The sequence below is a fragment of the Triplophysa rosa genome, linkage group LG16, assembly GCF_024868665.1.
Source record: "Triplophysa rosa linkage group LG16, Trosa_1v2, whole genome shotgun sequence".
NCBI lineage: Eukaryota > Metazoa > Chordata > Actinopteri > Cypriniformes > Nemacheilidae > Triplophysa > Triplophysa rosa.
Genome location: NC_079905.1, coordinates 20,804,598 through 20,817,259, shown reverse-complemented (window position 1 = coordinate 20,817,259; position 12,662 = coordinate 20,804,598). Strand labels below are relative to the sequence as shown.

Sequence of the window (12,662 nt, the reverse complement as noted above, 5' to 3'; positions counted from 1 at the left end):
ACCGTAGGCTACACCACATATAAATCCATTGATGTCGTTTTCTATGTTATTTCTATCTCCATGTCTGTTTGGTTTTGATCTGTAGCCTATTATATAAATAAAAACTAAAGCAGAAAAGTACGTTGTGTTGAACAAATCAATAGAAAACTCTTAGACTTTAACACCAGAACAAGAAGCAAAACCTGTAGCGCAGAAAATGTTATTTATTTATGATGCGCTCTGGAAGAAAGAACAGAAAATAATCATTATTCATGAAAATTGTATGGGCTACATATTGTTCGGATTTTATTGCTAAACTGTTTCTGATTTTTAAGATTAATCATTATATCCGTATTAATGATGATTAATACTAGGCCATTTAGGGGATGCATTATGTATTTCTCGTTATTTTAATTTGAAAAACGGGAAATTTGACACCCGTTGTTTTGGAGAGTTACACGATATTGCAACAGCGCGTGTTATTTATACGCATTTCATTCATGAGAATGGGCATGTTTTACAGTGGTTGATTAAACATTTCATTTACAAGTTAATTGAATATAACGGGCACACAAGGAATCTAAGAATGCATTATCCCAGGTCTGCAAAAGCCAAACGCGGGACTGGTTATAACCCAGACATCCCTCCCTGCAAACTAATTTCAGGGATGTAGTAGGCCCTAACCCCACCCGTGACGGCTGCATCCAGTGGCGGATCAAGCGCACGGTCGTCTCTTTATTTATTATAAATGCCATGAACATGAATGCACATCAGAAGTTATGTTTAAATTGCACGGCTTGCTGAAATATAGTCCTTATGTCAATCAGTTAAAAAACTCTAGAGAGCAGCATTAGCTAAAAAATGTTTATTGTATTATGCTACATACAGTAAATTTCAAACAATTTAATTCCAGAAACCACCTAACAGGTTTATTTCTAGAGCCACCAAAATACTTTTAAATGGAATATGGGGAAAATACACATTCATTCTTTCTATAAAGGGTAGGCCTAAAACTTGATTTTTCATTATATGAATGAAACGTAAGATTAATTCCATTACCAAAATAGGCCTACACAAGATATCGAAACTTAATGCAAGTAATGAACTAGATTTTTTAGTCACCGCAATGGCCAAGTGACACGCTGTGTTCTTACTAGCTAATCTCAATTGCATGGCGCGAAATCTACTGGTATTTCCCAAAACATAAACACAGGTGAGGGCCCATATGTATAAAAGATCTCAGAAATGTTCTTAAGGATAGTGACTTAAGTGCCAAAAAAATCTTTGTAAAAGTATGACTTGTAGGAGACCTTTTCAAGAAGTGAAGCAGTGATTGTAAATTATTTCACATTAATTTTGGTTAAAGGTAAAAAATTATTGGCTAAGTAAAATTTACGTCAAACATATAATGAAAATGTATAAATTGACCTGTACAATTTTGCTGGAAATGTCACTTAAACTCCATTTGACATCAACCCATGTAAAGATAAGTCCGTAAAATAACTTGTATAGTTTACTAACTTTACTACATTAATAAATGTCATTAACTGACATTAAAATTTACATTAAATCAAGCAATGTTTCCATTCTAATGATACATTGCCTAGTGGCTGGTCTGTGAATCTTGGCCTTTACTTGTGTTTTATTTTCTGCACATCTTATATTCTGAGTCTGATGTTCTCTGTGCGTGTCTGCGTGGTCCTTGACCCACTTAACCTGTGGTTAACTTAACCTTCTTAACTTATCCTGAAACATACAGCATTCAAGTACATTAAAACATAATATGCACAAAATTAAGAGAGACTGATAGAGAGAGAGAGAGAGAGAGAGAGAGAGGGGGGACAAAAATTATTCGACAAAAAATAAATCGACAATGAACAAATTGTGTTGTGTGGTGTCCTGATTAGTTTTACAGTGTGTATGATCTGGGCCGCATTTCCCGAAACCTTCTTAACTCTACGTCGTTCTTAAGTTATACCTTAAGTTGTACCTTATCGTTAATATGCGTTTCCCGAAACCTTCTTAGTTAAGTATACCTTCTGTAAGTTACACGTTCGGAAGGTTGGTCTGGAGCACTCTTAGCTACCTTATCACTGTTAAGAGTTCACCCCGCTAGTGGCCACTGTGGAAAAAAGCTTCTTTACATCGCAGACTTTACAAATAAAATTCTAAACTTAAAAATACCATTATGTTGAAGTGTTTTCATGCAAAGAATGTAATTGTCTTTACACTTGTGGTTGTTAGCTTTTTAATGATATTATCTAAATAAGGTGCATCAGCTGGAAACCCAAACAATTTTGAGTATATTTAAAGAGAAAGATTGCGATATAAAGTTTAGTCAAACTGCAGCGACACAGCATTTTTTTGGCTAAATCAAAGACGGCGCCATCCGCGGAGCATTTCAGTGCATTTAAACCGTGAAAACCTGGCTACAATTTATGCTGCAATTATAATGATAGAAAAGTTAACCTGCCACGGCAGCAAATAGCTTTTGGATAGTGTTGGTCTAACTTTGGCAAATACAAAGCCCCTAAATTCAGCTCTCTTTTCCTGCTATAGCTGTTCAATATGTTCCGGGTTCTGTGCTTTTGTTGAGTAAATACTGACTTAATACTGACATACACTATAGCAACATATGATCATATAAATAAGGGGTTCCCAAACACAGGTATAATCAAAGGTAGGCTATCTCATGGCACACATTTTAAATAGGAAACAACACACATTCACTCCCTTTACTTTTTATTTTTCTTGTCATGAATGAATATGTTTAATTTCAATATCAAAATATCTCATTGTAGGGCTGCACAATAATGGCATACTTGTTTATCTCATTCCCCTTGATATTGTAAGTGTGATTAATAATGTTGATTATATTTTAATGTTTTAATAAACGCGACCACATGCTTCGCGCTATAAATGCGCCGCTTGCGCATCCAGTGTCCAAGCAATAAACGTGTGAACTATACAAGTAATTGTAAGTTACTGGAATAAACTTTTTTAATGCATCGCAACAGCAAGTAGCTTTGCGTGACCCTACGACCCACAGTTTGAGAACCTTTGATATGACCATACTGCCAGTTAGTGTAGCGGCGTTAATACATTGGCATGAGATTGCGGGTTCGCACACTCATTTCAAAATTAAATAATATCGATGGTTGGATTGAGATTGCAACTTGGTTTATTTTTATCCTATGAGTCCTAATAAATACAACTTCAACTATTTCTAAAGTGCTTATTTTATAAAGAACCTCACTACCTCACATAACACAGTGAAGCAGTACCTGTATAGAGTAAATAATTGATTGTCGAACGATCGATATTAATTCAGCACCACCATGGACAGCACCTGGTAACGTGGGACGTAAGAAAGTAACCTCTTAAGGCAGTGTTACTCATTGCGCGGCTCGCGAGCCTCCTGCGGCTCGCCAAGCTTTAATTCATGGCTCGCATGGCAGTATTATGGTGAAATGATCACGCAATCAAAATAGATAATTCATAAAAAAAACATAAAAAATAAGCGAGACATAACCCATTAGAAAATTCTGTGTCTGCTCTATAACAAATCATTTATATAAAAGTACCAAAAAAAGCGGAATAAAATATGAAAATATAGACTTATAAAAAAAGATACTCTCTCTCCCGTTACGTCCATTAACGTTACACTGACTGACTGCGCAGCTGCCGGTTTTTGGCGCTCTTTCCAGCTCTTAACACTGGACGTTAGCTACTGCTATTTCCAACATTTCATGCTACTTAGCTTGTGTTATACACGGACTACAAATGGATCGATTTCTTATCAAACAATGTCGTGCACCAAGTACAGCAACAAAGCAATGTGACGGTGACAAAAGAGGGAACTAAAGATTCGGAGCATGCAACAACCGCAAATCAACAGAAAGATGACGGAGACGGAGTTTGTGGCTAGTCAGCACCTGCTAAAAAGAGAAAGGTACGAATCATACAAGATGAGCATAGAAAATTTCAAGAAAAGTAGACAGATGAATTTTTATTTGTTCTCCACGGATCGAACCCTTTGTGTTTACTATGCAAACAAACCCGCTCTGGTTTCAAGCGCAGTAATTTGGAGCGCCATTTCCAAACAACGCATCCAAATTTCAATAAAAGTTACCCGCCTGGAAGTGAAATAAGGAAAAGAAAAATAGAACAGCTTTCTTCCTCTCTTTATGGACAACAAAGGCTCATACACATGACAACTTATACAGCTGAACGTTTAACCGAAGCTTCTTTTGAGATCGCGTGGATTTGGCTCGGGGAAAAAACCGTGGCTCCCCTATTGACTTTGTCCTATTATTGTGGCTCTCATGAAAAAAATAGTGAAGACCACTGTCTTAAGGTATAGTTCAGTAAGTAGCCTATACGCCTAGAAAAGGTATAACTTCAGTTAAGGTGTACCTTTAGAGTCTTCGTAGCACTCTAAGAGACAATACTATCGGGAAACGCAACCCTGTTATATTTAACATTTTATTTATGGATCACAGCACAGGATATTGGTAGTTGACGAATAAATTGGTTAGTTTTACATTATTTTATATTATTAATATTTATGTTTATCATATAAAATAACATAACAGGGATTTTATCATATAAAATAGCATAAGAGAGATTTATCTTCGTTCTTGGGTTTTTTCCTACATTTTTGCTGTCACACCATAGGACAAATTTGCATATTAATCATTTAATGATTATTGATTTAATCATAAAATTAAGCGTATCATTGCCATGTTTTAAAAAAATAAGTATAACAGCCAACAGAAAAGAGTAGCAAAGATAAAATATCAGTAGGGTCTGCATTGCTGAATGTGACTCTTATTTTGACAACGGAGCCGCTAAGGTTTACGCGTCTACACGCAATTACGCGTCCACGCGTCTAACGTCTGTACACGTTACGTCTAAAGACATTTATCCACACAGCTAGAAGAATGAGCATAGAAGTCGTATGATTACAATAACCATCATTTGAGGCAAAATTCTGAAACTATCGTACATATGTGATTTTTTTCATTATTGATCGCACATTCTTTAATGTGATACGCTACGCAAAGCAATCTGCGAAGCCCTGCATTAATTCGAACGCGACATGTTCTTGAACACTTTGATTAGCTTGTTCATGTGTGTTTTATCAAAGTTGAAGCTAAACTCGACAGGAAAATGGATCTCGCGAGCCAGATTTCAGTATTACTGCTTTACTGATAGGCCTACACGTTAAAAGCACCCCGGGGGCATTATAGGGACCTGTTATGTTTAATCTATTAAATTTTGCTATGTACATGTCTATGTCTTTTGAATTAAAGTGGGCAGTGCTGGCGCCATTCATTTCAAATTCGCTCCCGGCTGTCCTTACCTGCCAGTATGGTGTGTAGAGAATGGGTCACATGACCTCCGGAGCTCTATATGACGAGAAACGTTGTTGTTTTCTCAACTCAGTTTTAATGTTTAGACTTTTCCCTGCAGTCGAGATTCTAGTTACTTAATACACACACAGCTATGTATTCGCTACTTAAAGCTGTAACTGCTCCTATCTCATCTACTCATGACTCATGCATACAACCCCCTCTTGTGGTTAACCTGCACACACAGCACTGTAGTTTATAAATGTGCTGGCTACAAAGTTTTCAAGACTGTCACTTGTATCCAAATGGCACACGCGAGACTCAAAAAAAAGAGAAAAATATCAGACACAAACACGTGGGATGAACACTTTATTCTCATAGTGCAGTAAACAGTTGTCTTTTTATATATATATATTTGTGTGCGTGTATGTGCATGTGTGTGTGTGTGTGTGTATGTGTTTATATTTATATATTATTAACATCGCATTATGAAATGGGACAAACTAAGCACAAGACCGCTGGACATGCTTTTCAAGTAAACGCTATTGAAATGAAAACCAATAATAAATATACACACTCGCACAAGAATTCTCAGTACCAAAACGTTAGGGTTACCAAAATGTTAAAGGTAACAAAATAAATACAACAAACAAAAATGGCTGTTAAACAATGCAATTTCCATTAAAAAATAATAGCTCCCTCTCCGATTACACTCTTATAAATATACGTCCTTTGCTCTTAATTGCATGTAACATGCCTCGTACCGCTGTAGCAATGCAACATTTTTATAATCTTATTTGAGTTCCCACTTTTTCTTTCAGTTTAAGGAAAGGTTCAGGCAAGAATGAAAATTCTGCCATTATTTATACCCCTAACACCGTCGTGTACCATGACTTTAAACCCGTAGCACTTTCTTTCGTGAAATTTGAGTAAGGGTAGCAACTGACACATTTTACATTTTTGCCTGAACCATTCTTTAAATGAAACAAAAAAATACTTGACATCAAAGTACAAATAACTTAAAGGTTAGATAACAAATCTTCTGTCGAGCTTGTATGCGTTCATTCCTTCGTTGCTCCACACTACTCAGGATAGGTGCATTTATTTGTGCTGCTCTCCCGGATAAAGAACTGCAGAGTGTTTCTCTCTCTCTATATGTGATTTTAATTTGACATGATTTTTTATTTGATCGTCAGAAAAATAGACTTTGACCTGGTAAACATCTTAACAAATACTAATATTGCACAGTGGAAGGGAGTGTGGGGAGCTCTCGTACTCTTCAGTCTCATTCTTGCAGACCGATCTTAAAAAGTATCTGAATTCTGCAGCTCTTCGTTTTCTAAGAGGACATCGGTCCTCTGCTCCACTAGCAGGTGATAAAAGAAGCGGCAAGCTGTGAGCAGGGGCGCTTTAGAGTCATATGGGTCATGTACCGAGTCTTAACAAAGCAGCAGTGACTCATCGTCACTGCTTTCCGTTTTTGCTGTCGCCTCCAGGCAGCCATCAGGGATCCGTGCTGTGTGGACAATTCCACAGTGTTCGCAGGGCCCGTCTCTGCCCACCACCCGGCCTCTGAGAGAGACGGCAGCTGGGGCCAGGTGAGGTCCGAAGGCATGCTCCAGACCTGGTTCCAGCAGGGGCCTGGAACACTCATCACTGTCCAGTGATCCGTTGTCTGAGACTGGAATGAGAAGTTCCACATCATCTTCCTCCTCGCCCCTGACGGTGGCACCGGCAGAGCCTGCGCTTCCCTGCTCCAGCTGGCGCAGCGGGCTGTGATTCTGTCCTACGCCGTTTGATCCTCCATCTCCAGAGCGACTGAGGGAGAAACGGATCCAGCGCAGACTACGAGTGACTCTGCTTAAAGCTGAGCTGAACGAGCTCCTTCCAGAAGAGACCAAGGAGGCGGGGCATGAAGGTCCGGTCACTGCAGAACTTTCTGAAATACTCTCAGAAATGCTGCTCTCATGGCTGACCAGCGGAGCCGAGCTGGCAGAGACCGAGACGATGGCCTCCACTGCGGACGTAGGGGGAGTTTTCAGCGGCAGGGGAGACATCAGGCCTCCAACAGCCCCGGCCACGTCCCTGCGGGAATGGTGCTCGCTCTCTGTGTCTGTGTCGTCAGAGTCCAGGGGCAGGAGCCCACGGTGAGAGCCAAGCCTCTCTGGCTCACGCGCTGAACCGCTGCCTACGTCTCCTTCTTCGGTGTCTGCAGAAACCAGGGCGAGAGCACCAGACCGCCGCGAACGTGTGAAATTGAACAAGCGTCTCCAGATGTTTCCGTGACGTCCCGTGGTGGGGAGTCGGATTGAGGTGAATCCCAGTTGAGATCGAACTGCCAGTCTCAGATTTTCTAAAACAGATGCCTAAATGTAAAAGAAATAGAGCGTTAGTGACTATGGTTTTTACAAAATCTGTTATCAACAGCAGCAACTCTTGATACCAAGTTTGATACTACTACAGCTAAATTTGGCAAACTAAAAAACCAAACAATGAAATTTATTCTTGAAGTCAAAGTTCTACTTTTGACTAATCATGTAGCAGCACCAAAACGCGCCTTGTTTTTTTTTTGCCACCGAATGTTAATTTATCAGTCTTATGATGGGGTAAAGACTTTTTAACATTTGTAATTTTGACACAATCTGGTCTTACAGGCTCTATAAAATGACATTGCAGGTCATTTTCAGTCAGTCACTGCAATGTTGATCTGGACTTTAAATATCAGCAAATATTTAAAACCTTTGAAACTAATTCACAAACCGTTATTTTTTTTACCTATTTTAATATTTAATACCTGATTTCCAGAGCAAACAGGAAAATCCTCTACTGGGGGGATCAGGCCTTGAGCGATCAGCTGACCATATGAAGGAGGAGCTTCTCTTCTCAGTAACTCCGCCTCCACCCTGGAGAGCTGCGTCTCAAACGACCTGCAAGTGCAAACCCATATTTTATTGGCTGTCATTAGAATAGTTAAAGAAACAAAGACCCAACTCCTAAAACATATGATGAATATCAAACTGCAAAATAATAGCAGTTTTTTTACCATAATGCGGCTAACACAGTTCTAACAAAGTAATATACTCAACTCAACTTTATTTATATAGCGCTTTTTTACAATTTTCATTGTTACAAAGCAGCTGTACATGAGACATATTGACTATAAGCAAAACAATTAAAGTTATACCTGTAAAACAGGTATAACTTTAATTGTTATTAATCAATTTATATAATAAATTGATTAATAAGTGTAACTTAAACAGCTTGCTTACCTTCGCTCAAACATCCTAAGTGAGTAGAGTTTGCATGTGCAGCCCAAAGCAATGACAAGCAGCAGGCCACAGATCAAACTCCCAATGACAGCGGCAGTGATGACGCGCGTGGGAACGATCACCGGGCAGCTCTCCTCGTCGCTTCCATCCCCACAATCATCTTGGGCATCGCACACCCAGCTTTCAAACACGCAGCGGTTATTCTTGCAGTGAAAGTTTCCGGGCTGGCAGAAAAAGCAGTTTTTCTCATCCGAGCCGTTTGGGCAACGGTTCTGATAGTTGCAGCGGTCAGAGCGTGGGTAGCATGCGCCATTTCGAGAGCACGGGAACTCATCCTCCTGGCAGTTGCTGCAGTTGAGCTCATCCCGTCCGTTGGGGCAGTGCCAGTAGCCGTCACACCGTTGCTGCTCGGTGTAACAACCCCAGTTCCCACCACAAGGAATCTCCCACGGCAGACAGAAGCCATCGACTTGGTAAGTAACGTTAAAGCCACGGGCAGCATTGATTTTGTCTGCATAAAAATGGATCCGGAGCTGTCCCGAGGATGACACCACCGCTACGGGCGCTCGAGAGTCAAAGGCAGTCAAAACCCGCAACAGATGCCTGGGGTTCTCCTCCAGCCCATCATAGACTTTAACGTAGTCGCCATAGCCCGTGCCATCAAGCTTAAAGTCCATAAAACGCAGGATAACCTTCCGGTGGTCGCCGGTGTCGATCAGCCAGGTGCAGTTACTGCCGGGCGGGTAGAAGTCGGGATAGTTGGGCGAGCTGAAAGTGCCGTAGAAGTTACGCAGCCACTCACCGCAGGTGGGCACGTCGCAGTCGATCTCATCGCCCAGGTCCTGACAGTCGATGCTGCCATCGCATTTGAGCGACTCCGGCAGGCAGGTGTAAACACGGGTGTAGCGCGAGAGGCAGGGAAACTGATTGAAGGCACATGGTTGGAAGGAGAAGAACGCAGAGGGGTTGGGCTGCACGCACAGCTCCTCGTCCGAATTATCGCCACATTCGTCCATAGTGTTGCACTTCCATGATTCTGGGATACATTTGCCGTTAGCACAGTGGAATTGGTCTGGCTTGCAGCTGGCCTCCTCCGATTCCCCTACAAAATACAAATATTACATACATATAAACAGAGGATGAAAATAATACATAAAGTATCATTTTAAAAACAAGTAATAAAGTAAGATATAAAGCAATATCAATTGAATTAATACATTTCTGAATGGTTTTTGCATGTTGCCAGGGGGTTGCTAGAGACTTTTGTGTAGTTGCTACATGACTGCTTACTGGCCCAGGGTGTTAAAGGTCCAGTCAGTGAAATCTAGCGGCAAGGTTGCGAATTGCAACCAACCGCTCACTCCACCCCTCCCCCTCCCTTTCGAAACCCTACGACGGCTGACAGAACACGGCGAATTACATACAAGGAGACCCGCGGTGTATGTAGATAGAATTAATTCATTCTAAGGTAATAAAACCATAACGCTTCATTGTGTAAGATCTTTATATACCTCTGAAGGCAAAGCTATGTATATTATATTGCAATTCTATCAATAGATCATCCCAAAAGTTACACACTGGACCTTTAAGAGAGTGACTGTATGAGTGTCATATGCCAGCACCACACAGCATGAGATTAGGGCTGTCACAATTATAAAATTTGGCTGACGATTAATTGTCTAATAAATCATTGCGATTATGACAATTAATTGTCTTGTTTTAGAGCTTTGACTTTTAATTCTCATACATTTTTATTCAGCTTTGAAACGACCATATTGTTCTGAACATAAAGACTACAGTATGTTCTTTTTCTTGGAAATACATAGGAAAAAATTGGGTCATCATACTTAAGGTTTAGGCTTTTATCTGTCAATTATACAACCGCCAAATACTTATAAATTAAGTAAATTGATCAGGAGTGAATTGAAGCCACCATTAAAAAGCTATTAGTCATATAAAAGCTTCTAGTCTGTTTTTTTTTCTCACTTGCAATAAAAGTTTCAATAAAAGTTTACTTCTATGTTAATGAGATTTTGGTAGACTGGTTTTCACACTGAAAAAATATTAAATTGTACTGCAGGTTATTTTTATGGTATATGCTTTAGTTTTTTTTTAAGTGATTGTATTGTGGTGGTAGATTTTACAAGTATTACCATGCTTTAGTTACAATATATACAATAAAATATGCAATATGCAGATGCACTATAGCTCCCCCTAGTGTCTTCTATAGAGATGTGCAATAATTGCGATGATCTGAAACCATCGCGATGAGGTCAAACAATCGCAATGAGACGATTATTTAATAATCTTGACAGCCCTACATGAGACAGCATCCTCAGTGATGCGACCGTTTGTCTACAAAGGGATATAAATAGCGGTCTACCTGTTATGTAAGAAAGCCTGAAGCCCTTTCCAGTCATGCTGTCATCAGAGTGGAACTTGATCCACACGTGATCCTGAGAGGAGATGTATGGGGCTGGAATGGATGAGCCACATGCCCGGTACCCATCCAGGTTCTTGTAGGTTCCAATGGAGATCCAATCCAGACCACATCGGTGCGAGCTCTGAATCTCAAAGTCCTGAAAACTAACAGACCGAAAGATTTTTAAGGTTGGGTTACACATATAAACCAGCATTCCTGTGAGTACGAAACGTCATCATTTCAAGTAGGTTTATCAAACTAAAGACCTGTAAAAAGTAAGCACTGTAAAGCCAGGCTGACACTACGGGACTGTGAGACTACTGGAATTGCGACACAACAAGGTTTCTTGTCATCCTTCATATTCTTGTTGTAGCAGTGCACACACTACACAACACAAAGCAGACAAAGTGCACTAACAACAAGACCTTGGTCGAGGAGCAGATGCGACCAACAGTGAAAAACACCTCCCACATCCCAAAAACTAGTTTGATGGTGGATGGCAAACGAGTTGTTGGTCCGTTTACGCCATCCACTGCAATGGTATGGTGGACTAAACCTGCAAAAATTATAAATAAATAAATGTATAAATAAATAAATATATAAACGAATAAATGTAATAATATGAAAATACATAAAGGAATGAATGGTTTGATAAAACAAAATAATTTGTTTTAGCTATTATTGATCTTAGCTTTAACTTTTCTTTTCATTTTTTAAACTGATTTATTATTTTTTGTTTCCATTTTTTTATTATTTTTAATTATTATTTTTTATTATTTTTAGATTATTTTATTTATCATTTCCTTTTATTTTTACATTTATTTATTTATACATTTATTTATTATCGCATGTATTTATTTCCACTTTTATTTATTTATTCTTGAATTTATTCTTACTTTTCTGTGTCTTGTATGATAATTAGAAGGGTTGGTCTTGCCTACTGTTGGTTCAGCGTAGATTGAAGCGTTTGATTGATTACTCTTGACTTGTTTTGGACTAACGTCACATCACTCACTGATCGTTTGCTTCGTGTATAACGTTAAGTAACTATGGCGGGCGCACAATTAGCTAGAGAGTTACAGCATTTAGCCAACAAAGTCGATAACCATGCATCAAATGACTGTGTGTCATTCAGATTAGATGCAATTATTGATGATTTATTACAGAATGACGGCGAGATAAATGACAAAGTTCTCCCTCGGTTGTTAGCCTCTTTGCAGCACATTCAAAGTCTGTGCGAGTCAGAAGGTGCTATGGTGGTGTTACAGTTCAACAGGTGAAAATCATAAAGCACAAAATGTAATAAGGTTTAACTACACAGATGAGCTTGTAAACCGAAGTCGCAAGCTAACGCTTTGTCAAAGTGATAGTTATAAGCAGCCTTTCGGTTAGAAAAAGCATAAAGATTTAATGTAACGTGATGTAAATTAATGTAAATGAATTGAGACATAGTGAACTTAAGTCACAAGTTAACACGGTAGTAATGAGCATCGTTCTTTCACTACAGGGGCCATCAAATGGAAACCATTCCTTCTAAAAAGACGTGGTTACTAAACGGTACTCGTAAACTACATTCCATAAGAGATAAATAACACAGAGGTCACAAGTTAAAACGGGCATATTCCCTTGATTCATCCA

At 39.3% G+C, this 12,662-nt stretch overlaps 1 protein-coding gene across 1 annotated transcript in view; it reads right to left on the bottom strand.

The window, feature by feature from the left end:
* Positions 1-5,693: 5,693 nt before the first annotated feature.
* The window catches only part of lrp12 (low density lipoprotein receptor-related protein 12), a 15,338-nt gene continuing 8,369 nt past the window's right edge, over positions 5,694-12,662 (bottom strand). Inside the window, exons 4-7 of the mRNA XM_057355227.1 lie at positions 10,986-11,188; positions 8,603-9,704; positions 8,128-8,260; positions 5,694-7,699 (exon numbers count right to left, since the gene is read on the bottom strand). Of these exons, the coding sequence (XP_057211210.1) occupies positions 6,773-7,699; positions 8,128-8,260; positions 8,603-9,704; positions 10,986-11,188 (2,365 nt within the window). The 3' untranslated portion in view covers positions 5,694-6,772. The remainder of the gene's footprint in view (positions 7,700-8,127; positions 8,261-8,602; positions 9,705-10,985; positions 11,189-12,662) is intronic.